This window comes from Schistocerca cancellata, chromosome 4 (genome assembly GCF_023864275.1).
Source record: "Schistocerca cancellata isolate TAMUIC-IGC-003103 chromosome 4, iqSchCanc2.1, whole genome shotgun sequence".
NCBI classification, from domain to species: Eukaryota; Metazoa; Arthropoda; class Insecta; order Orthoptera; family Acrididae; genus Schistocerca; species Schistocerca cancellata.
Genome location: NC_064629.1, coordinates 863,733,033 through 863,760,863, shown reverse-complemented (window position 1 = coordinate 863,760,863; position 27,831 = coordinate 863,733,033). Strand labels below are relative to the sequence as shown.

Genomic DNA, 27,831 nt, shown 5'->3' with positions numbered 1-27,831 from the left:
TTTGGCATTCAACATTTGTGGCACTTAGCTAGGTAAACCCATCCACCACAGCAGGGTTGTAACACACCAGATGGGAAAAAAATCAGTCTTTAATTCTCCTGAGGCTGAAAACCACATTAAAAGTAACACTGACATCAGCCTTTAACTGTCCTGAGACCAAAAAACACAAAAATTAAGAATGAAATTGATTTTTAATTGTCGTGACACTGGTACAATACATGTTTGATATGCTGTCCAACATTTTCTGCCACAAGTTGAAACTAAGACAAAGGGTGTTCCATAACAGATCAGAGTATGTCACGGGTCATATTAAGAATGTGTTGCACAGTGAATGCCTGCAGTTCAGCTATGTTTGTAACTGGAGCACTGAAACAGCATCTTTCAGATAACCCCACAAGCAGAAGTCAACTGGATTAAGGTCAGGTGATCTGGAGGCCCAGGTTGTAGGGAAATGATGGCTGATAATTCTAGCATTTCCAAAATGCCTCTGCAGCATCTGCTTCACTGGCTGTCCAATGTGCAGAAGAGTATCATCTTGCATAAAAATGATCCTAGCCACACATTCACAGTACTGAAGTGTCTGGATGAGATTTGTATGCAAAAGAGTCTCATAGCATTTGCCAGTGATGATACAGGTAACAGAACCCACAGGACCCATCTCCTTGAAAAAATACTGCCCAATTACAAACAGGGTTGGCAACCCACACCACAAAATTATCTTCACAGAATAAAGCAACAACAGTTGATGTGCAAGTGGATTTTCCATTGCCCATACTGTATTCTGCAGTTCTGGGTATTGACATGTCCTTGGAGATCAAAATGGGCTTCGTCTCTCAATAGAATGTTCCATTGCCATTCATAATCTGCTTCCATGCAAGCAAGACACTTTAGAACAGATGTTTGTCTTACTGGCAGGTTAGCATGCAGCAATTCCTGAACATGGGAAATCTTGCATGGATATCAATGCAGGATGTTTTGTAGAATTTTATGCACTTTGCTCACAGGCATATCCATAGTTTGGGTAATTCCCCATGCAATGCATGTTTGCACACTTCCACTCAAAACCTTCTGTAATGCTGTCATCACATCTCCTACTGATGTTCGATCACCTGTTTTCCTTGCTCTGGCAGACTGCACTTTAAAGGAACCCATCTTCTAAATTTTAATATCAGTTTCTCCAGGCCTTTGGCAAATATTGGAGCAATGCCTTTTTCTGTATCCATGTGTAGAATTTCTGCAGAGTTACTAGCACACAGGCACCATTCTATTAAAAAAAGCCTTACCAGCAGTGCATGATCCTACATTGAGACAGTCATGCTGACTGTCTCTGACACAATCTGAGGCACAGCTGCATATCACTTGTCTTTTATTTTGCATATTCTGTCACTTACAGTGCCAGCTAGTTGTAAAACATTTTTTGATAACATTTCCCCCTTCTTTGATAATATTCCATTCAAATTTGATGTCATTTAAAGCAATGGTTCATTTCTTACAGCATTTTGAAACTGGAACTCTAATTATAATCAACCTTTATATAATGACTTTTTGAGGCATTATAAGAGATGGAGGAAAAGTTCTCTTTGTTGATAACAGTAACATTATCATCACTGATAAAACACCAGAACTTCTATTAGAGAAAGCAAATGGAATCTTGGATAATATTTATGACTATAAACCATCTTCACTGAAACCTTGTTGGTCAATAATTTGCTGCTCTTAAACTCATAGTTTTCATTTATGTCACAGTACAAACACTCCATGTATTTATCACTTACACATCTCATGTAAACAAACCCTCTTACTACAGCTCTAAATGTTTTGAAGAGAGTTCTGGAACATCCACTAACACTTAATATGACAAATAACTGTCAAATATTTTAACCTAGAGGTATATGAAGTCATTCAAACCAGTTTCACCTTATTTTTATATGAACAACCTATATACCCAAATGCAGATAAATCACAATTATTGAGGAAATAACAGTGCAATAATGTGTATTTTTAGTTCATGTTTCTTATTCATTGATATTAAATAAATAACTTTCAGATATATATGTTCTTGATTAATGCTAATGAATTTATTTGCTTTACAGATACCAGATAAATTTGATGAGAAATATATATATGATAAGTATCCAGCACTCTATCAAGAAACCATGAATTCAGTACTGAATCAAGAAGTTGGACGTTTCAATACTCTGTTAAACACCATCAAAACTAGTCTTCATACACTTCTAGATTGTGTTAATGGTTTATCATCCCTCACTTCTACATTTGAAGATGTTATCCTTTCCTTGGTGGAGAATCGAGTTCCTTCTCTCTGGATTAAAGCATCATATCCCAGTGTGAAACTACTAGGTAGCTACATCTCAGATCTGCAAAAACGTGTAAATTTTTTTAAAGTAAGTAATCATTACTTAGCAGATTATTCAGTTATTTATGTTAGGGAAATTTTCATGATGATATTGGTTTTTGTTCATTGTTTCCATTCATATTAATGACGTGCAACACTAAGAGGGTAAAAATTTACATGCTCTATTTGTCCTCATACTTTGTGAAATTTAGTCTTGGAGCACCACCACTACATATTAATTACACAGCTCATAATTATATCTGGCTCCATATTCCTCTGTTATGACCCTGTTTTGTTTTGAATTGTGTCTGTTTGTAATTACTGAATTAACATATTTTAAGTCCATTTAATAGCAGTTCCACCGTTCTTACATTGAAGTTTGTATGGATATTCTTTGCACACAGAACTTGCCAGGAAGACTTATACTGAACCGATTGTCTATTGTCACACAAAAATGAATGAATTGGAGGGAGACAACAGCAAGTGTGCAGTACCACCCAGTGGTGAAACATGCTGCTGAGTACAATATGTTCAAGTTCAAATGCTGGTACACAACCCATGCCATCTAGATCCTTACCTCCAGCACCAGCTTTTCTGAATTACATTGATAGAAGTTATCCTTGCAACCAGGGCCATTTCTAACACTAGGCAAGACTAGGGAGCAAAATTTTAGGTTTGGCAAAGGGTGGAAAAAATTAATTTCAAACAGAGATAAAATTGAGCAAATGAGGACAAAAAATGAAAAAGATGAGAAATTAAAACATTGACTGTTTACAAAAGCATATGCAACACTTACTTCATAAGTCCTTACTTACTCTGATGAAAGTAAACACACTGCCTCTACCTATTTGTTGGCTGCTGCAGGCAAATGACGACAGTAGTAGTTTATCATTCCCAGGAACCTAAGGAGCTCTTTGTATGTGGTAGGGAGTGGCATGTATAAGATTGATTGCGCCTTAGGTTCAGGGGTGTGTATACCGGCGGCCGAGACTGTGTACCCCAAGAATTGGACAGACTGTTGGCACAGTTGCAGTTTGTCAGTGCTGATCTCCATTCCATTTGATGGGGGAGTGTCCTTTACTATCGTCATGTGGCGTTCATGATCTTGTGCAGATTTGCTGCAGATCAGTATATCATTGAGATATACTAAATAGAAGTCAAGCTGGAGTAAGAGAGAGTCAATAATGTGTTGCCACATCTGGGTGGCGTTTTTTAATACAAATAGCACGAACTGGTACTCATACAACACGAAAGAGGTGCTAATCGCCTTTTTCAAAATGTCTTTGGGTACAACTGGGATTTGGTGATAAGTGTGTTTGCAATCCAGTACACTGGAAATTGTAGCACCCACGAGTACCTGAGTGAAGTTGGAATTGTTTCGTATAGGATATTTGACCAGCACAGTTCTAGCGTTCAAGCATCTGTAATCGCCACACATACGAAAGGAGCCGTCCTGTTTAGGAGTGAGGTGTATGGGTGACAACCAGTTATTATCGGAGGGATGTAAAATTCCCGCCTCAAGAAATTCCTATATTTTCTGGCGAGCTGAGCGTAACTTGAGCGGGTTAAGGTGACGAGCCTTGTGACGAATAGATGGGCCCTCAGATGTGATGATGTTGTGAACAGTTCCGTTCATGACGTTGGAAACTGAATGTTCGATGACTGTGCACAGGCAGGGTTTGGTGTCGGTTGATTTATTAGGGGTGCATGGCTTGGAAGCAGCGTAGTTGTCTGCTCAAGAGGGGAATGGCAGCGAAAAAGTCACGTTTATGTTATGTTCGGCTAGTGCAGATGGAATTTGAGAGTACTGAGCATGAGGCGGGCACGAGTGGTGTGCATAGATGCTGACTATTGTCTGTAGTGTGCGAGAGAGGCGCGCTCAACAGTGACAACGCTGCTGGCACACATGGAGCTATGGAGCAAGCCTTGCGAGGAGGTTTGAGAGGGGGGAAATGTTTATCAACACACTGGGCAGGCGTGCACGTGGTGGCGTGGTCAGAGCTCGGACAGCTGGACTGTCATGAGGCATGCGTGTGTCAGTTTGTGAAACAAGTGAGAGATGGGACATACTTGATGGGGGTGGGGGAGGCGGTGGTAACACTGTGTGGTTGCGACTGGAGTCTCATGAGATAGGTATGGTGTTGCTAACCTATGTGCTGTTGTCAGCAGAGCTGTCAGGTGTGGCAGATGCAGGCTCGGGTGTTGGCACTGCTGAATGGTGTGAATAGATGTAGGCTGTAATTGCACAAGCTCATCCTGTTGGGTGCAATGCGATATTGCAAAACGGCATTCTCACAGCGGAGGGCACACGTCTTGGCACTTTCTGACAGGACGCGATTCACAGTTGCACAAGACCTGCTCGTGTGAGCCACTCACTGATGCACTAAACAGTTAATGGCGTTTACACTCGGAGCAGGTGGTAGAGCACAGTCACATGGGATGTGAGAGTAAGAGGTGTGATGAAACAGAGAACCTCGAATGACGTTTAAAGACGATAAGAAGTCAATTCCCAGGATTGGTTCTGTGATGTCCACCACATGGAAAATCCAGGGGAGGGAGATTCCTTTAGAGAGGCACAGTTGAAGCTCGACAGAGCCTTAGGTCTCGAGTATTGATGAGTTCACGGCTCACAGGAGAGAGCGTGTGCACGTGAGGGGGCATGTGACCATCAATTTAGGTATGACTGAGACACCAGCCACAGTGTCCACAAAGAAGTTGCAGCTCAAAGAACAGTCTTTGACCTAAAGGCAGCCATTCGACAGGACAGAGGCACGGATGGAATGTAGCATGGGTTGGCGCATATCGGATGATTGGCTTTTCGGATGCTTGCATAGGGGGACGGCACTTCCTTGTGTAGTCGCCAAATATGGTGTGGTACCAACAGTGAGGGTACGTTGGAAGAGGAGGTGGTCGATCATCCTCTATGTGTTCAGGTTTGTACTGCAGGGTAGTAGGTGCAGGTGCAATATACAGCGGCTCAGTGGGCGGAGTGTGTGCATGCCGAGTGCCAGGTGGCGCTGCAATCTGGGAGGCCGAGCACAGCCTGCTGCTGCCTGCAGCTGGGAGAGGTACCAGTGCAGGAGTGCCAACCTGTGGCATGATCTCCTGCTGGTAGCACTGGTGTGTGAGTGACTAAACCTGGTCAGCTATCTGCAGCTGCAAACTGATGGATTCCAGGGCGTGGGGGAGGAGACGAACCTGGAGATCTGCAGGCAGGTTTGATAACCACACCGACCACAGGGTTTCGTCAGGCATTATCTGCTCGAGAGGCACAGCTGGTGCCAAAGCTAAGATGGGGTGCAGGCACTGAGCTGTTCCTTGTGCAGTATTCGCAGAATAACCTCTTGTGGGGAACACAAAATGTGATTGATGATAGTCTGTTTTGCGAAATCATACTTTGAAGTTAGCGGCGGCATCAGAAGTAGGTTGCAGATCAGATCTGTGTGGCCACGCATTTGAGTCATGAGGCACAGGAATTCTGAATCGTCATCAGTGATGCGGTACAGTCCAAACAAGTTCTCTAATAGTGCAAACCACATTGCTGGGTTGTCCTCAGATAGTGGGGGCAGGGTCGGTAAGCGGCCTGGTGGTGGCAATGAAGGTGCAGCTCGTTCCATATGTGAGTCCCTTGTATCACTCATATGACATGGATGCTGGGCTGGCGCAGTTGACGCAAACGGCACAGTGTAAGGTGCAAGCAAGCAGTCTGTCGCAGCAGATGAGAATGGCACCAAAGCACTAGGAAATGAGGCTCTAGAACTGTCCGATGCAACATTCACAGTGCAGAAGTCCGACATGGAAGCATGGCTTGCACCATGTGAAAGGCGAGTGTGTGAACGGCTGCAGATGAATGCTCCCTCATTACACCCTATCTCAGTAACAAGATACCAATCATAAGCTACAATGATCATAATCCACACTTTCTGAATTTTACTGGAGGCATTCCCCAAGGACCAGCACTTGGGCCACTATTGTACATAATATCTGTAAATGATATGCCCAGCAATATACCATGCAAATCTGTCCTTTATGCAGATGATACAACTTTCATCAATTCTGGTTAGGAAATAAATGAACTGAAGGAGCAGAGTAAAGATTCCCTCAGGTTATCCAGTTTTTGGTCTGAAGCCAATGAGTTATCTATTAAATATGAAAAGATTGTAAACATTTCTTTCATTTTTTCCAGTGCAGATATTGAGTCCATGATAACAGTAAAATACTGGAGCATCCAAGGAAATGTTCCAGAATTATTGTTAGGAACAGAAAGCTTGTTGAAACCGGAAAGGAACAGCAGTGAAATCCTAAGTTCAGATTGGAATATTTATCATCAGAATAGGTTGTAACCAGTGGTAGTGGCATATTTGCTGCAGTAAAGAATTACATAATATCTAGCAAGGTTAACATGGATTCTGAAAGTGAACTAGTCTGGGTGGAGTTAAGCATCAAAGGTCAGTCAGAAATGGCAATCAGATGCTTTTATAGACTGTCTCATTCAGGACCTCTAGTGATAGAACACTTCAGAGAGAACTTGCATAATGTCATTAATACCTTTCCAAATTGAGATGTTAGAATAGGGGATGGCTTCAACTTGCCAGGTATAGATTGAGAGTCTCATGCTATCAAAACTGGTGCCAGAGACAAGGATTTGTCTGACGTTATTGTGAATGAACAGTTTGAAAATTACTTTGAGGAGATAATTTACTCATTAAACATAGAATACATAAAATATAAATCTCAACACCATAGTAATTACTAAAGAACATAAATACATGTCATATTGTCCAATACAAAGATAAATCTAGTTTTTATCCAATCTAACTAAAAGCCTGTCATATCGGCTGCCGCACAGTAGCCATCAACTCAGCGTGGTGTGCTACAACATGCTCAGCACACAGCGAGTACGATGTCAACAACTGGCACAAGTGAATGTGTCATCGCGAGGTTAGGGGCAGCGTACACACCACTATCAATATGGATTACCCTGGCGGCACTGCCCTTGCCACCAGAGTGAGCAACCTTATAAAGGCGCCATCTACCAACACTCTGATTGGCCGGACCTGCGGATTTAAGCAAGCTCCCTGAGCCTGTTTAACCAGTTCAATCTTCGCCGATGACTGTGTTACTACCCGGCTGCTGGATTCATGATGACCGAACCGTACTGTGGCCTCCGTGACTGGAAACTTAAGACGCGTCGGTATCGACTAGTTGGCTGTGGTCTGGACTTGTATTCTCTACTAGTGACTCTCTTTTCTCCTTGGCGCTACAGCAAGCAAAGTGTTGTGTAGTCGAACTTAAGTTTTGTTTTGAGTGACAGAAGGTCAAATAAATTTGGTTATCATGGAATATTTGTTGTGTTATAGTGCGGACATAACAAAGCCTAAGAGAGTTTGGTCGATCATAATACAGCCCCTCCTTTCAATCATCATATGAATGTCAAAATGGTAGATAACTGATCATGGAATAGAAAAACAACTATAATTGCTTAGTACTGGAAAGGCATCAGAACCAGATGAGATACCTGTAATATTCTACAAACATTATCCAAAAGAATTTGATACCCTTCTGGCAGCAATTTAGCATAGTTTGCTGGAGCAATGAAGAGTGCATAGTGAATAGAAAAAGCACATGTTATTCTTGTTTGCATAAAGGGTCATAGGACTGATGCACATAACTATAGGCATATATCCTCAATCTAGTGTAGAATTATGTAACATATTTTATATTCAAGAATTATAAAATTTTTGGAGAATGAAAATCTCCTCTGCAAAAACTGTCATGGATTTGGCAAACAAAGATTTGCAAATCTCAGTTCACTCTGTTTCTCCATGAGATCCATAGTGCTGTAGACAGTGGCACTTGGGTTGATGTCATGTTCCTTGACTTCAGGAAGGCATTTGATGCCACCCCACTCTGTTGTTTATTGAAATAAAATATGAGTTTACCATGTATAAGATCAGATTTACCACTGAATTCAAGAGTTTCTTACAGACAAAACTCAACATGCCACTCTTAATGAAATAAAATTGACAGATGCAAGGATAATTTCCAGAGTACTCCAAGGGAGTGTGACAGTACTGTTACTGTTTACAATGTACAGAAATGATCTAGTAGATAGTGTTGGAAGCTCCTCAAGACTGTTCATAGATGATATGGTTGTCTGTAAGAAATCAGCAATGCCAGAAGCCAGTATCAGTTCACACAAAGACCTGCAGAGGATACATTAATGGTGCAGGCTCTGGCAATGACCCTAAACATAAATAAATGTAACATATTGTGCATATGTAGAAAAAGAAATCCACTAATGTACAAATGATTGTGCATACACAGGAAAACAAATCCACTTATATACAAATGCACTTTTGATGACGAATTTTCTGGAAGCAGTATTACCATAAAATACTTATGAGTAACTATCTGGAGCAACCTTCACATACAACAAATAGTAAGAGGAGCAAATGCCGAACTGAGATTCATAGGAAGAATCTTAAAGAAATGTAACTCATCCACAAAACAAGTGCCTTACAAGGCACTTATCTGATTGATTCGTGGGTATTGCTCATCAGTCTTGGAACCTTACCAGGTAGGACTGATAGGTGAGATAGAGGAGATACAATAAAAAATGGCACATTTTGTCACAGGACCAAATTTGTTGTAGTCTTTAATTAGATTCAATACGTTTAGCGTAACTATATTCCATGTCAATGCAGAAGGGTTGTAATAGTTCTTTTTACACATTTTCATAGCATTTTGTCATGAAACAATAATTATTAACAACCACTTTTATAGCTTATCTACCTAATGTGATTATGCTTTCAACATATCATCATCCTGTATTACATTTCTCATTGTAAAATTCTTTATTTTCCACAATATGATAGGTCACCTCCCCCCATGAACCATGGACCTTGCCATTGGTGGGGAGGCTTGTGTGCCTCAGCGATACAGATGGCCGTACCGTAGGTGCAACCACAACGGAGAGGTATATGTTGAAAGGTCAGACAAACGTGTGGTTCCTGAAGAGGGGCAGCAGCCTTTTCAGTAGTTGCAGGGGCAACAGTCTGGATGATTGACTGATCTGGCCTTGCAACACTATCCAAAACATTGCTGTGCTGGTACTGCGAACGGCTGAAAGCAAGGGGAAACTACAACTGTAATTTTTCCCAAGGGCATGCAGCATTACTGTATGGTTAAATGATGATGGCGTCCTCTTGGGTAAAATATTCCGGAGGTAAAATAGTCCCCCATTCGGATCTCCGGGCGGGGACTACTCAGGAGGACGTCGTTATCAGGAGAAAAAAAACTGGCGTTCTACAGATCTCAGCGTGAAATGTCAGATCCCTTAATCAGGCAGGTAGATTAGAAAATTTAAAAAGGGAAATGGATAGGTTGAAGTTAGATATAGGGGGAGTTAGTGAAGTTGGGTGGCAGGAGGAACAAGACTTTTGGTCAGGTGAATACAGGGTTATAAATACAAAATCAAATAGGGGTAATGCAGGAGTAGGTTTAATAATTAATTAAAAAACATAGGAGTGCAGGTGAGCTACTACCAACAGCATAGTGAACGCATTATTGTGGCCAAGATAGACATGAAGCCCACACCTACTACAGTAGTACAAGTTTATATGCCAACTAGCTCTGCAGATGATGAAGAAATTGATGAAATGTATGATGAGATAAAAGAAATTATTCAGGTAGTGAACGGAGATGAAAATTTAATAGTTATGGGTGACTGGAATTCGAGAGTAGGAAAAGGGAGAGAAGGAAACATAGTGGGTGAATATGGATTGGGGGAGAGAAATGAAAGAGGAAGCCGTCTGGTAGAATTTTGCACAGAACATAACTTAATCATAGCTAACACTTGGTTCAAGAATCATAAAAGAAGGTTGTATACATGGAAGAATCCTGGAGATACTAGAAGGTATCAGATAGATTATATAATGGTAAGACAGAGATTTAGGAACCAGGTTTTAAATTGTAAGACATTTCCAGGGGCAGATGTGGACTCTGACCACAATCTATTGGTTATGAACTGTAGATTAAAACTGAAGAAACTGCAAAAAGGTGGGAATTTAAGGAGATGGGACCTGGATAAACTGACTAAACCAGAGGTTGTACAGAGTTTCAGGGAAAGCATAAGGAAACAATTGACAGGAATGGGGGAAAGAAATACAGTAGAAGATGAATGGGTAGCTCTGAGGGATGAAGTAGTGAAGGCAGCAGAGGATCAAGTAGGTAAAAAGACGAGGGCTAGTAGAAATCCTTGGGCAACAGAAGAAATATTGAATTGAATTGATGAAAGGAGAAAATATAACAACGCAGTAAATGAAGCAGGCAAAAAGGAATACAAACGTCTCAAAAATGAGATCGGCAGGAAGTGCAATATGGCTAAGCAGGGATGGCTAGAGGACAAATGTAAGGATGTAGAGGCTTATCTTACTAGGGGTAAGATAGATACTGCCTACAGCAAAATTAAAGAGACCTTTGGAGAAAAGAGAGCCACTTGTATGAATATCAAGAGCTCAGATGGAAACCCAGTCCTAAGCAAAGAAGGGAAAGCAGAAAGATGGAAGTAGTACATAGAGGGTCTATACAAGGGCGATGTACTTGAGGACAATATTATGGAAATGGAAGAGGATGTAGATGAAGATTAAATGGAAGATACGATACTGTGTGAAGAGTTTGACAGAGCACTGAAAGACCTGAGTTGAAACAAGGCCCCAGGAGTAGACAACATTCCATTGGAACTACTGACGGCCTTGGGAGAGCCATTCCTGACAAAACTCTACCATCTGGTGAGCAAGATGTATGAGACAGGCAAAATACCCTCAGACTTCAAGAAGAATATAATAATTCCAATCCCAAAGAAAGCAGGTGTTGACAGATGTGAAAATTACCGAACTATCAGTTTAATAAGTCACAGCTGCAAAATACTAACGTGAATTCTTTACAGACAAATGGGAAAACTGGTAGAAGCCGACCTCGGCGAAGATCAGTTTGCATTCCGCAGAAATGTTGGAACATGTGAGGCAATACTGACCCTATGACTTATCTTAGAAAATAAATTAAGGAAAGGCAAACCTTCATTTCTAGCATTTGTAGACTTAGAGAAAGCTTTTGACAATGTTGACTGGAATACTCTCTTTCAAATACAGGGAGCGGAAGGCTATTTACAATTTGTACAGAAACCAGATGGCAGTTATAAGAGTCGAGGGGGATGAAAGGGAAGCAGTGGTTGGGAAGAGAGAGAGACAGGGTTGTAGCCTGTCCCCGATGTTATTTAATCTGTATACTGAGCAAGCAGTAAAGGAAACAAAAGAAAAATTCGGTGTAGGTATTAAAGTCCATGGAAAAGAAATAAAAACGTTCAGGTTTGCCGAGGACATTGTAATTCTGTCAGAGACAGCAAAGGACTCGGAAGAGCAGTTGAACGGAATTGACAGTGTCTTGAAAGGAGGATATAAGATGAACATCAACAAAAGCAAAACAAGGATAATGGAATTAAGTCGAGTGATGCTGAGGGAATTAGATTAGGAAATGAGACACTTAAGGTAGTAAAGGAGTTCTGCTATTTGGGGAGCAAAATAACTGATGATGGTCGAAGTAGAGATGATATAAAATGTAGACTGGCAATGGCAAAGAAAGAGTTTCTGAAGAAGAGAAATTTGTTAACATCGAGTATAGATTTAAGTGTCAGGAAGTTGTTTCTGAAAGTATTTGTATGGAGTGTAGACATGTATGGAAGTGAAACATGGATGATAAATAGTTTAGACAAGAAGAGAATAGAAGCTTTCCAAATGTGGTGCTACAGAAGAATGCTGAAGATTAGATGGGTAAATCACAAAACTAATGAGGAAGTATTGAATAGAATTGGGGAGAAGAGGAGTTTGTGGCACAACTTGACAAGAAGAAGGGACCGGTTGGTAGGACATGTTCTGAGGCACCAAGGGATCACAAATTTAGCATTGGAGGGCAGCGTGGAGGGTAAAAATTGTAGAGGGAGACCAAGAGATGAATACACTAAGCAGATTCAGAAGGATGTAGGTTGCAGTAAGTACTGGGAGATGAAGCAGCTTGCACAGGATAGAGTAGCATGGAGAGCTGCATCAAACCAGTCTCAGGACTGAAGACAACAACAACAACATGATAGGTCAGATGGAAAGAAGGATCTATGAATGGACCTTGGAAGCACTTTCTTGTTGCTGTCATCATTTAAAGCTCATACGTACACAGCCACTCTCTCTCCCAATGCCATATCCTGGTTGCTGCTAGTAGTGATGACAGTTGGACCAGCTGAACACAGATAAGGTAGAAAAGTGAAGGAGTAGCAGGTGGTGTGGGACGGGGTAAGGAGAGAAAATAAAAGTGTAGATACACACTGTACAGCTGCTGGCACCTTTGCAAATAGGCAGGGGGCATAACAGGTGAATGTTGTGATATATAGCTAGAAGATAGTACAAGTAGAGGATCGAAATGAAAGCTAAAAGAAAAGATGACAATTGTCTATGGTAGACTGTGGGTAATCATTCATCCCTATGTGCCTATCTGCTGCTCAAAATTCCTTCTATTTGGTCACCGGTCACCTAGCTTCATATAGGTATTTTTTTCCATCCTGAGTTTCTTAATATTGTACAATGTCACAAGTATTTGGAAGCTTGTGGAAGTTGTACTTAAAAGAGGTTTTTACACTTTATCCACAAAAATTTACTGTACTTTTACAGTACAATGTATAATCCAAAAACTTTGTTTCACTGGTGTTACAGGACTGGTGTGAAAAAGGAATACCATCATCTTTTTGGTTACCAGGATTCTTCTTCACTCAAGCCTTTCTTAGTGCAATTAAGTTAAATTATGTCAGAAAACATGGCATTCACATTTGCATGTTGGACTTTGACTTTGAAGTTCTTTCAGTTTATTCTGTGAATGAGGCTCCAGATGATGGTGTCTATACATATGGATTGTTTTTGGATGGTGCTCGTTGGGATTGTATCAGGTGATTACTTTGTTAAATCTGTATTCCATATTTGGTATTTTATGATATCTTGTGTATTCACAATGAAAATGCTAGGTAGCAGCACCATAAGCAGATGGTTAAGACTACTTAGATTTCTGACAGTGTTGTATTGCATGTAACACTCCAACATGTCATTTACTATTGCAATGTACTGCTGGCCATTAAAACTGTAATACAATTAAGGCAGGAAATAACAAATGTCGAATTGGCATGATGTGTAGCATATGCTTGGCTAGGCAAATGATTAACATTTCACTGCAACTGCACTACATAAGCCAATTTACATTCTGTATATGAGAAAATATTACCCAATGGATTTCTCATTCAGAAATCACATTTTATTGTTGGTTGCTTGTAAGAAGATTGTGTTATGCATTGTGTAAATAGGAAAAATGATTACTAGCACGTGCCGGAGCTCAGCAACAGTAGGAAAGCCCATCAAGAATGTGGTTCATTTCATAATATTGGTACTCACATTTATCAGATTCTGTGACGGTCATGCAAAAATGGAATAGATGAGTTCAGGAGAGCCATACTGAATGCAATGCAGGTTCTCAATGGCTCCATGTGACTGGTACCTGAGAATGTGGACAGATTGTTCACTCAGCTGTGCATGAATGTACAGCCATGTCTCATAACTTGAGTCAGGAAATGGACTTGTTTACAGCAAGACAAGTATCCTCATTGGCAGTGCAGTGACCTCTGGAGCTCTGTGGACTGTCAGCATGGTAACCATTGTTGTGGCTTCTACTGACATGGCAGCGGAGAGACAACACTGGATACAACAAAGACACCACTCTTCCAAATAGATGTTGTGGTGTCACTCCTGTGTGTCCAGTGCAGTAATTGGGTGCACAAGCTCAGATGCACCTCTTTCTGCTGCCACATCAAGGGTAGCTGCTATAACAGTCACTGTGATACAATCCATGGTGCCCAGTGGATACTCATCTTGCTGCAAACCGTCTTGTTTCCTGACTCATGATGTGTGACATGGCAGTGTGATACTGCATTGTTGACCAAACAGTATGTCTCTCCTATCAAACATTAGTAATGCAGGGCCATTGAAACCCTGCATAATACTGGATATGATCCTCCTGGAACCACTGATTCTACATTTGCATGAAAATCATAGGATTCTGGCCAGCATAAGCAGCGATGTCAAGGAATGACAAGCTGCAGTCTCAATAGGCCACACTCCTACTGTTGCTGAATTTTTATGTGTGTTGGTAGAAGCTTCTTCTTCCTACATGAGACATAACACAATCATCTTACAAGCAAAACACTTTCAAATATGATTTTGGAGAGAGACACTCACTCCTTAATCTTCCCTTACAAACAGAACATAGGTGGTATTACTATGCTGAAATCATGCATGTCACCTTCACGCTCTTGCAATTGTAATAGCCAGAAGAGTAAATAAATTTGGATTATCCATGCTCAGTAATAAACTCATCCATGGCCTAGTAATAAATATCTGTCCAAATATCAGTGTTCTGATAATTTCTGTTTCAGTTAGTGATGTAATTCTTGAAACTAAAGTAAAGCAACACTTTTCCTGTTTTATTGTAATTAGCCTGTTCACACAGCACAGTTGCTAAAAATTTGCACTCACTGATCTGACATAGGCCTTCATCATAATTGGCGTACATAATGTTCATATTGCCAATGGCTTTCCTGCAGTGGTAACACTGGTTCCTGTCAGATCACCAAAGTTAAGTACTGTTGGGCTTCCCTAGGACTTGGCTGGGTGACTGTCAGCCTGCCAAGTGCTGTTAGCATGCGGGGTGCACTCAGCCCTTTTCAGGAAAATTGAAGAGCTACTTGTTTGAGAAGTAGTGGCTCCGGTCATGAAAACTGACAACAGCCAAGAGAGTGATGTGCTGACCATATGTCCCTCCATATCATATCCAGTGATGCCGGTAGGCTGAGGATTACAAGACAGTTGGTCAGTACTATTGGGCATTCCAAGGACTGTTTGGACAGAGTTTGGTTTCAATTTAATGTTCCTATTGCTATAGTTCCCATAAATCACTTTACTTCTGTATTCAACTTAAACAGTTATTCTCTCACTAACACAAATTCAAATATTGGGATTCATGCATTTCCAACATCCATAACATTTCACAGTTCAGATCAATTTCTGCTTCTTAATTCAATTTCACAACATCAGTCTCCACTGAAGTGCCAAAGAAACTGGCATAGGCATGTGTATTCAAATACAGTGTTGTATAAACAGACAGAATATGGCGTTGCAGTCGGCAATATATACGAAAACAAATGTCTGGCACAGTTGTTAAATTGGCTACTGCTACTACAATGGCAGGTTATCAAGATTTAAGTGAGTTTGAATATGGTGTTATATTTGGTGCAGGACACAGCATCTCTGGGGTAACGATGAAGTGAGGATTTTCCTGTACAGCCATTTCATCTGGTATAACATCAAATCTCTGATATCGCTATGGTTGGAAAAAGACCCTGCAAGAATGGTAGCAATAACAACTGAAGAGAATCATTCAACGTGACAGAATTGCAACCATCCACAAATTGCTGCAGATTTCAAGGCTGGGCCATCAACAAATGTCAGCTTGTGAACCATTCAATGAAACATCATCGATATGGGCTTTAGGAGATGAAGGCCCACTCATGTACCCTTAATGACTGCATGACACAAAGCTTTATGCCTTACCTGGGCCCACCAACACCAAAATTGGACTGTTGATGACTGGAAACATGTTACCTGGTTGTATGACTCTCATTTCAAATTATATCAAGCGAATGGACATGTGTGGGTATGGAGACAACCTCATGAATCCATGGATCCTGCATGTCAGCAGGGGACTGTCCAAGCTGGTGGAGGCTCTGTAATGGTGTGGGTCACGTGCAGTTGGAGTGATATGCGACACATAACATATCTAGATATGACTCTGACAGGTGACACATATGTAAGCATCCTGTCTGATCACCTGCATCCATTCATGTCCATTGTGCATTCCAACAGACTTGAGCAATTCCAGCAGGACAATGTGGCACCTCACATGTCCGGAATTGCTACAGAGTGGCTCCAGGAACACTCTTCTGAATTTAAACACTTCTTCTGGCCACCAAACTCCCCAGACATTAACACTGTAGAGAATATTAGGGATGCCTTACAACATGCTGTTCAGAAGAGATCTCCAGCCCCTCGCTCTCATATGGATTAATGGACAGCCCTGCAGGATTCATGGTGTCAGATCCCTCCAGCAATGCTTCAGACATTAGTCAAGTCCCTGATACGTCATGTTGCAGCACTTCTACATGCTCGTGGGGGCCCTACACGATATTACGCAGGTGTACCAGTTTCTGCGGCCCTTCAGTGTATTAATCCCTTAGCGTTGCCTTGATAGTTTTGACAGTTCCTTCATTTAAATAAATCTCACTGCTGTGGTCCATGCATTTCTCATGACCTCACAGCTTTGGTTCTTGTGTCAGACCCTTTTGTACAACTGCCCACTCCAGACTACTTACTCACCTACAGTCAGTAATTTAATCTTATGAATCTAAAGGCATAGAAAATTTCCACAGACCACTGTTTCTCACAAAAATTCTGAAAATTTTTAAAATAAAGACAAAATTAATTAAACTTTAAAAAAATTATTATGAACTAAGTTAAAATTGCTTATGCCAGTTCTCATTTGCGTAATACTAACTTACATGTAACAGTTTATTCTTTTATTCTTCTAAAAGGTTAATCATTGAGTCAAAATAGAAGTATTGTTTAAGTGTATCAATTAAATTGTTGGTAAATATGTATAGTGTGTACAACTGCATGTTTATATGAAAGGAAATAAGGAAAAGATAGTGTACTACTCACTGTAAAGATGACACATTGAGATGCAGACATATCTAATGAAGAAATAGAAACACATTTAGCTTTTGGCAAAAGCCTCTTTCAGAAAAGGAAATGCACACACATTCATTCACACAAACAAGCACATCTCACACACATGTGACTGCCATCTCTGGCAGCACTGACCAGAATGCTACTGTCATGTAGAATGGAAACAGCAGTCTTGAGGGGGCACGGAAGGGGAATGGATGGCATAGTATGGGTGGGGGGGGGGGGAGATAAGAGTGCTGTCTGGCAGACTGTGCAGAGACTAGATTGCCAACAGGTACAGTATAATGACGTTGCAGGCAGAGAGTGGAAAGGTAGGGGAGAGGAAACAGATGGCAAAAAAGGAGAGGAGCAGGAAATGGGGAAGATGGGCAGGTGCATTGGCTGCGATTGGTACACAATGAGGGCGAGAGGACCAGAATAGGGAGGAGATGATAGGACAGAGGGGGAAGCTCTTGGGTGGAGGGTGTAGAGATAGTAGGTTACCAAAGGCTGAAGGCCAGGATAATTTCGGGAGTGGAGAATGTGTTGTAAGGATAGCTCACATATGTGCAGTTCACAAAAGCTGGTGGTGGAGCAGAGAATGCAGATGGCCCAGGTTGTGAAGGAGCCATTGTACCCATGCATTTTATGTTCAGCTACATGTTGTACCACAGGATGGCCTGTGATGACTTCGTTTGTTACTATTCTCTATAGTGTTAACCTTCTCAGTGCCCATTCTTTCTCTTCTTTTTTGTGTTTATTCCCCACCTTGAAAACCACAAATATTTATGAGCCACCCTGTGACAATGATCTAATGCACACACAACACATGGTTACATGACCACATGTATTGTTGATGAAGCATCTGAGGCCCCAAATTCTTAAAATTATAATTATTGCTATTGATCCCTCTTCCTCTCTCATCCTTACATAGGTCTGAATTTTATTTTTCACACCTACCCATGCCACAAAAACTTGTGAACCTTGACATAACCAATCCTCTTTCCCACTTTCTTCTCTTATTCCAACACATGCATAATCCTGTACCACATCCATTCCTTTATCCAGCTCCCCTCACAACTGTCAAACACTGTCATTTGCCCATTTCCACATCATTCAAAGTGGACCCCTGTTCCATCTTTCTGCACCAGTTCAAAAAAGTATCCCTTTCCCTGGCTAAAACGCAATGCCACATTCTGTTTCAATTCTAACCATAGAAATTCCTTTCTGTGTCCCACCCTTACTTTCACAAGGACCTTCATCTTTTCAGATCCCACCAGTCCCTGGCCCTCACAAACCTGATACTGCAAAAACACGTATTTATGGCACAGCCATTCCAGAACCATCTCTGTTCACTCCACAAGTTTCTGGTAATGTGCAATCCTGCTAAATACATCATAACTCTGAAACTGAATCCCTTGTTCTCCAGCAACTGGAGGAGCTTTCCAGACACCACCTCCATAAGTTATCCAATCTGCTGACATCCTACTGCCACTTCAGAGCACCACCATCCAAAGCCTATCCTACCCACAGTTTTCCTCCTTGTCAACCCCTCATAGCACCCAGCTCCTGCCTAGATGACCTTTTCAACTTGTTACATCCCATCAAACCCCGTACCAAAACTCCACCAAATTCAGATCTGAAACATCCCCAGAACACTATTGCTAACCTTTCCAGCAAAACCCTCAGCCCCATAGAAGCTTCAGTTCTATTCAAAGGCCTCTCTTTTAGCCCTAACCCCAAATTAACGATATTAGATTTGTAGGAAACCTATTCTCCTTTTCCTGATCCCTGCAATGGAAACACTTCTTTGCCACCAGGTTGCCAGCCAAATCCAACCTGATCCCAACTTTGAACCCTGCCTTTTGAGTTCATACCACGACCAATCTTCATGCCCCCCCCCCCCCCCACCAACCATCCCCTGGTCACCTTCCAGGAATGCCTTACCTTCAACTTGGCCTCATCTTCCTTCCCCAAGTCTCTTCCTCAGAACAGCAACCTTTCAGGAGAAGAAGGACCAGCCATACACAACCTCAAAAAAACTCCTGACCTAATCATCCTACCTGCAGACAAATTTTCCACCACTGTCGTTATGAATCACAGTGACTGCCTGGTGGAAGCCTCTGCCAGTTATCTGATTGCTTCACCTATAAATTCTGACAGAGTGTTCCCATCCCAGATGCCCAGCGTAATCTCCAATCCCTGCTTAAACCCCTTGAATCCATTTCCCTCCACACTATCATGACAACCACTGACAGACACAACTTCTACATGCTTCACAAAATCCACAAACCCAACAATCCTGGGACCCCATTGTTGCTGGTTACTGGGCCCCAACTGAAAGAACTTTGGCCCTCATTGACCAACGCCTCCAATCAGTTGCCTGTAATCTAGCCTGATGTCAAAGATGCCAACCACTTGCTTCACCTACTCTCCATCTTCCCAACCCCTTTACCTTCTGGTTCCCTACTCAACACTGTTGATGCCACTTCCCTGCACTAACATCCCTCATGCCCATAGTCTTACTTCTGTTGAACACTATCTTTCCCAGCATCTTTCAAACTCCAAACCCACTGCCCTGTTAAGGTATACAAACAAATATTCAGCACAACCATAGGCACCTGAATGGCACCCTCATATGCCAACCTGTTTTTGAAGCATCTAGGAGACCTTCCTAGCCTCCCAAAATGCCAAATCCTTACCCTGATTAAGGTTCATTGATGATTTCTTATGATCTGGACCAGGGCCAAGAGACCTGATCATCATTCCTTCACAATCTTAGAACCTCAACTTAAAGTTCACCTCCTCCTCTCTGATGGCTCCATCTACACCTCTGTCCATAAAACATGGCCATCTGGGGATAGAATATCTGTAGTGGCAGAAACTCCCTGGGGCAGCATGCTGAAGCTCTCACCAAGGCCTTCATAGACAGACACTATACCCCAGACCTAGTCTGCAAACAAATCAACCATGCCATTTCCCCACATACCCACCACTCCCAAGAACCAGCTACAAAGGAGTGCCCCCTTTGTCACCCAGTACCACGCCAGACTAGAACAACTCAACCATATCCTTTGTCAGAGCTTTGATTATCTATCATCATGCCCTGAAACTACAGACATCCTGCCCAGAATCCACCCCACCCCTCCTGAAGTTTTGTTCTGCCATCCACCCAACACCCACAACAGCCTATTCCATCCCCATACCACTTCCAATCCCAACCCCTTGCCACAGGGATCATATCCCTGTGAAAGACTGAGGTGCAAGACCTGCCCAATCCACCCGTCCAACACTTCCTATTCCAGCCCCGTCACAGGCTTAACCTATCCCACCAGAGGCTGGGACACCTGTGAATACCATCTGGATACTCCCCTCCACTACCATCTTTTCTGAACTACACATATGGGATTTATCCTTACAACAGATTCTCTGTTCTTGAGATTATCCTGGTGTCAACTTACTGTAACCTAATGCCCCTGCATCCTCCACCCAACAGTTTCAAAAGCTTCCATACCCTCTGACTATGACCTCCTCCCTATTCTCATCCCCTTACCTTCTCTGTGTGCTGCTCTCAGGCAATGCACATTCCCATCTTTCCCCTTTCCTTCTCCTCTTCTTTTTTGCTCTCCATTTTCCCTTCCCCCTCCCCCCCCTCCCCCTCACTGTCTGTTCATGGTCTAGACCCTGCACATTCCACAAGACAGCACTCATATCTCTCTCTGCATTCCCCTTCTCTGCCCACTTCATATTGCTGATTTCGTTCTACCTGATAGTTGCATTCCGGTGTGAGCTGCAAGAGAAGGTGGTCATGTGTGTGTGACAAGTGCTTGCTTGTGAGAATGAATGTGTATCTGTTTTCTTTCCAGAAGGAGGCTTTGGCTGAAAGCTAAATGTGTAATAGTCTTTTGTTGTGCTTGTCTGTACCCAAATATGCCACTTTTACACTCAGAAGCAAACTACCTTTTCCTTATGTTGTCAATATTCCAACATGGAGTACCCATTGTTTGATTTAATGTGAAACAAAAGAACAACATATATCAAAGGTAACCAAACAATATGGAGTATTTTTAATAATTTGGAAGGCAAATGATGGCTTGTAAATAGTAATAAAAAATTTCACTTCGTACCCTGTTAAAAACTGGCATGATATTGACTTTTAAATCACTTTCTTTAGGGAAAAACGCCTGACTGCACTATACAGAGTGTAAACGGTATAAGGCGCCAAAATTATACAGATGGTACATCTCGGTGTGCTTGACAAAAAAGTCTAATGACATTTTCTTGTATCGTGTACTTTATTTTTGTGTTATTAAAAGCTTATTGCCTACAATGACGGGGCAGCCAGAGAAAGGCAACGAGCCGACCAGGGCTCATTAGACGTGTACAACGACGTGGTGTGATAATCAGGTGGTACCGAAAAAAGGAATGTAAACGGTTTTTTGGTTGTCAAGAATGTGTAATTCGCTTTACGTGAATTGAATACAACCAGTCTGTTTCTCAACAAGTCGATAACGAAGGTCGTAGTAGTAATGACAAGCTAATATCAAACACAATGTATTTCCGTTAGTACAAATTCAATCAATCACCAAGTAGATAGTTGTGCATTAATTACAATCAACTGTTTCACCTTTTTACGGCAATGCCATAACGAATAATAAATTCACATTATTTTCCTTCTGTACAACATCGTAACGAAAAGAAAACCCACTACCCTGTACTTCGTTTCCTCTTACACCAATACTACAATAAATGTTCGAAATGACCACCATTCGCTTCTACACATGCTTCATTACGGCGAACCCAGTTTCGTCGCACTCGTTCACACACATGCACATTGGCCTTTATGGTATTGGCAGCATCTAAAATCTTCTGCGTCAATTCGTCCACATTATTTAATGGCTCAGCATAAACAAGTTCCTTCATATGGCCCCAAAAGTAAAAATCCAGCGGATTTAAATCAGGGCTGCGTGCTGGCCATCGACGTGGACCCGAACGCCCGATCCATCGTCCTGTAAATCGACTATCCAAAGTCTGCGTACTCTGTGACCAATGTGGGGTGGAGCACCATCGTGGAGGAACCACATGTTATGACGTATGCCTAACGGAATGTCTTCTAACAACGTTGGTAACAATGTTTCCTCTAGAAACATTCGGTAATAGTTACCAGTCAAACGTGCAGGTAAAACATAGGGCCCAATAATGTAATTATCGAGCATACCCGCCCACACATTTACGGAAAATCGTCGCTGAAAATGTGTTGCCACTACGTGGCGAGAATTGTGTACACTCCACGTGTGCATGTTATGGAAATTAGTTATTCCGTCGCGAGTGAAACACGCTTCATCTGTCACGAGTATTTTGTTGACAAAATCATGCTGCGCACTGTGTAACAAAAACCACTCTGAGAATTCACGTCGTGGAGGGAAAGCTTGTTCGTCCAATGATTGTACGCGTTGAATGTGGTAAGGCCGCAGACGTTCCTCTTGCAAAGTGCGATACACCCACGTGGCGGGCGATGCTTCTAGTACTTTGTATTCTGTCATGATGTAACAAAAACAGTTAAGAATATGATAACAGAAGATACGTTTCGGATACGGACGAAAATTTACAAAGGTGCAGATAACTACTGTATTGTATTAAGATGTAAATGCATAATAATCGCATACAAGTAGAGAATTACAATGACACAAACCTTTGGTGGATAGCAACAAATGTCTTCCGTGCAGGAAGTCGTCGTTGTGAGAAGCGTTCTCGATAAATTCGTACTGCTGCCCTCGCAACACCTTTTGCCTCGCTATAAATTAAATGCATATCGCATAGTTCAGCTATAGTATATCTCCTTTCCATCCTAACAGTTAACAGAGTTGCAATAACATCTGCACAGGTTACTCGCCTACTGTCGTCGCTCGGTGTATTACAATGAAGCAGCCACTCAGGCCGCAGTTGCCTATGTGTTTACGATTTACGCTCGCGATGTCAACACGCGCAGCGGGCAATAACAGGAACCGATTGCAAACGTACGTGCACGGCAAGTATCTACTTTTCCAAAACCATTATCCTGAGACGAACTGTTTTTTTTTTTCTGGGACAACCGTAGGAAATACGCAAACATGTTAGTAGACTTTTTTTGTCAAGCATTGCGAGATGTGCCATCTGTATAATTTTGGCGCCTTATACCGTTTACACCCTGTATCTTTCCTTTCCCTGAAAGCTAGGCGGGCTGGGGGCACAGCCCACATTTGCACACAGCTTTGGGTCCCCTTGACATATATTAATGTTAAATATAACACACTCTCAACAGATTTAATTGAGAGAGTGGTATATTATGTAGGAAAAAAGAATTTTTAGCATCTTCGAAAATTGAAATTAACGTGATTTGGACTGGTACATTTTATGTATTTCTGTTAAACTTTGAAAACATTACAATGTCGCAATATACAAAAACAAACCTCTTGCATATTAAATTAGAAACTAACCACCACTTCACACATATAAAATTAAACAAGCAAACATAAAATGAATAATTTTATTCTAATAAAAATCTCAGGAATGTCATCTGAAACAAACAAAAACTTGAAAATGTGAATCATAACTGATGATTAAATCTAGTAACCTGTCCAGTATGTTATGCTATTCTTTGGAAAATAAATGCTTTATTATTAAAGCATATTATAAAATTCTTTAGTTCTTGGATTTATTAGCCTCAGCTGGAACTGAATGGTTTCCTTTTCATTAATTAACTATTGATATTACATTGTAGAATGGTTGAACTTGCAAAACAGGTCACCAGAACACTTGACTAATTGCACTGTAGTATTTCTATTGTAATTCAGAAGTGGTGAATGTCAGCACCCAAGCTTTAGCCAACTTTTTTGGCATATATCTACATGTAATTGCTGTGTTTTTGTGTTAGGGTCATTTGGTGTTGTGATTCATCCATTCATTCATTCATTTACACATGATGTTCAGTAAATCCCACCATGAAGAAGAGTCTTCACAGATGTCAAGTGAGTCAAGCTATACAACTGAGATGTATTTGGTGTTGTGACTCATTACCAAAGACTGGAAAGTTGCACAGGTCACATAAATATTCAAGAAAGGCTATAGAAAAAATCCACTAAATTACAGGCCCCTATCATTAACATCGATATGCAGCAGGATTTTGGAACATATATTGTACCTGAACATTATGAATTACCAGTACCTTGAAGAGAACTGTTTATTGACACACAGTCAACACAGATTTAGAAAACATCATCCTTGTGAAGCACAACTAGCTCTTTACTCACAGGAAGTGTTGAGCGCTATCAATAAGAGGTTTCAAATTGATTCCATATTTCTAGATCTCTAGAATGCTTTGGACACCATACCTCACAAGCAGCTTTTAATCAAATTGTGTACTTATGGAACATCATCTCAGTTATGTGAGTGAATACGTGATTTCCTGTCCGAGAGGACACAGTTTGTAGTAATTGAAGGAAAGTCACTGAGTAAAACAGAAGTGATTTCTGGCAAACCCAAGGTAGTGTTATAGCCCTCTGCTGCTCCTTATCTATGTAAATGACTTAGGAGACAATCTGAGCAGCCATCTTAGGTTGTTTGCAGATGATGCTGTTGTTTATCATGTAGTACAGTCATCGCAAGATCAAAACAAATTGCAGTACGATTTATAGACGATATCTTTATGGCGCCAAAATTGGCAATTGAACCTAAGTAATGAAAAGTATGACGTCATCCACATGAGTGCTAAAAGAAAGTGCTTGGGTAGTTCTTGGGTAGCTCAGTTGGTAGAGCACTTGCCCACGAAAGGCAAAGCTCCCGAGTTCGAGTCTCGGTGCGGCACACAGTTTTAATTTGCCAAGAAGTTTCGTATTAGCGCACACTCTGGAGTGAAAATCTCGTTCTAAAAGAAATCCGTTGAACTTAGGTTACACGATAAATCAATCAAATCAAAAAGCAATAAATACAACTTAATACCTACAAATTACAATTACAAACAATTTAAATTGGAAAGAACACACAGACAGTGTTGTGGGGAAGGTTAACTAATGACTGTGTTTTACCGGCAGAACACTTAAAAGATGCAACAGATCTATTAAAAAGACTGCCTGCACTACGCTTGTCCATACTCTTTTGGAGTAGTGCTGCACAGTCTGGAATCCTTGCCAGATAGGATTAACAAAGTACGTCGAGAAATTTCAAAGCAGGGCAGTACATTTTGTATTATCAAGAAATTGAGGAGAGAGTGTCATAGACATGATACAGTTTTTGGGGTGGACATCAATACAACAAAGGTGTTCTCACTGTAGCGGGATCTTCTCACGAAATTTCAATCACCAATTTTTCTCCTCTGAAAATATTTTGTTGACGCCATCCTACATAGTAAGAAGCAATCATCAGAATAAAATATGGGGAATCAGAGCTAGAAGAGAAAGATATGGGTGTTCAAGAGTGGAATAATAGAGGATTATAGTGAAGGTGGTTCGATGAACCCTGTGCCAGGCACTTAAATGTAATTTGCAGAGTTTCCACGTAGATGGAGATGTGGAAATGGGTGCATCCAGCAATCTCATTGTTTGCTGCTTACTACCTCCCCTTCAAAGATCATCTTCAGTCTCTTGCACCACAGTGCTGTTTCTATCACATGCAATGTGTTGACATAGGAGTGTGTCAGTCTCTGCCCTATGCTCATTAAATCTATACATAAGAATTCACTATCCTGCTGTCCTGCTGTGTATCTGAAGAACAGGCCTTTAATTGAAACCTGAGAAACCATTCATTAAAATTTTGTATCTGCACATTGTGTACATGGCAACTATCATTTTACTGCAGATTGCAGTGTACTCCACCACATGATTCTCCCGGGTTATCATTAGTGTAGCAAATCTTGAGATTGTCCACCATTCATATGTCAGTGACATTGAAAATGTACTCTCAGATTCATCTATCTCGTTTTCTGGTGCAACTCCATTGTGCCAATGGGTGTTTGACAACCACGAGTAAATTTTGAATGAATTAATTTTTTCCTCTTGCCAGGTTAAATACCTTAGTATAAGCATACAGATGTTGAACGTGACTTCTTTAAAAATTGATACCTAATTTTCTCATTGTCAGTTCAACAATTTACTGCCTCGAGCTACCAGTAGCAAAACTAATCAATAATGATGCATTTATACAGCACTGGCCATTAAAATTGCTACACCACGAAGATGACGTGCTACAGACGCGAAATTTCACCGACAGGGAGAAGATGCTGTGATAAGCAAATGATTAGCTTTTCAGAGCATTCACACAAGGTTGGCGCCGGTGCCGACACTTACAAGGTGCTGACATCAGGAAAGTTTCCAACCGATTTCTCATACACAAACAGCAGTTGACCGGTGTTGTCTGATGAAACGTTGTTGTGATGCCTCGTGTAAGGAGGAGAAATGCGTACCATCACGTTTCCGACTTTGATAAAGGTCGGATTGTAGCCTAACGCAATTGCGGTTTATTGTATCGCGACACTGCTGCTCGCGTTGGTCAAGATCCGATGACTGTTAGCAGTATATGGAATCAGTGGGTTCAGGAGGGTAATACGGAATGCCATGCTGGATCCCAACGGCCTCGTATCACTAGCAGTCGAGATTACAGGCACCTTAACCGCATGGCTGTAACGGATCGTGCAGCCACGTGTCGATCCCTGAGTCAACAGATGGGGACGTTTGCAAGACAACAACCATCTGCACGAACAGTTCGACGACGTTTGCAGCAGCATGAACTATCAGCTCGGAGACCATGGCTGCGATTACCCTTGACGCTGCATCACAGACAGGAGCGCCTGCGATGGTGTACTCAATGACGAACCTGGGTGCACGAATAGCAAAACGTCGTTTTTTCGGATGAATCCAGGTTCTGTTTACAGGATCATGATGGTCACATCCGTGTTGGCGACATCGCGGTGAACGCACATTGGAAGCGTGTATTCGTCATCGCCATACTGGCGTATCACTCAGCGCGATGGTATGGGGTGCCATTGGTTACACGTCTCAGTCACCTTTTGTTCGCACTGACGGCACTTTTAACAGTGGACGTTACATTTCAGATGTGTTACGACCCATGTCTCTACTCTTCATTCAGTCCCTGCGAAACCCTACATTTCAGCAGGATAATGCACGACCGCATGTTGCAGGTCCTGTACGGGCCTTTCTGGATACAGAAAATGTTCGACTGCTGCCCTGGCCAGCACATTCTCCAGATCTCTCACCAATTGAAAACGTCTGGTCAATGGTGGCCGAGCAACTGGCTCGTCACAATACGCCAGTCACTACTCTTGATGAATTGTGGTATCGTGTTGAAGCTGCATGGTCAGCTGTACCTGTACACGCCATCCAAGCCCTGTTTGACTGAATGCCCAGGCGTTTCGAGGCCGTTATTACGGCCAGAGGTGGTTGTTCTGGGTACTGATTTCTCAGGATCTATGCACCCAAATTGTGTGAAAATGTAATCACATGTCAGTTGTAGTATAATATAATTGCCCAAAGAATACCCGTTTATCATCTGCATTTCTTCTTGGTGTAGCAATTTTAATGGCCAGTAGTGTATCATATGTTACAGTACAGCACACTGAGA

The 27,831-nt window shown here is 41.6% G+C and overlaps 1 protein-coding gene across 1 annotated transcript in view; it reads left to right on the top strand.

The window, feature by feature from the left end:
* Nucleotides 1-27,831, top strand: part of LOC126184477 (dynein axonemal heavy chain 7-like) — a 1,143,184-nt gene that overhangs the window by 1,104,320 nt on the left and 11,033 nt on the right. Inside the window, exons 55-56 of the mRNA XM_049926869.1 lie at nucleotides 2,094-2,402; nucleotides 13,114-13,343. Coding sequence (XP_049782826.1) covers nucleotides 2,094-2,402; nucleotides 13,114-13,343 — 539 coding nt within the window. The remainder of the gene's footprint in view (nucleotides 1-2,093; nucleotides 2,403-13,113; nucleotides 13,344-27,831) is intronic.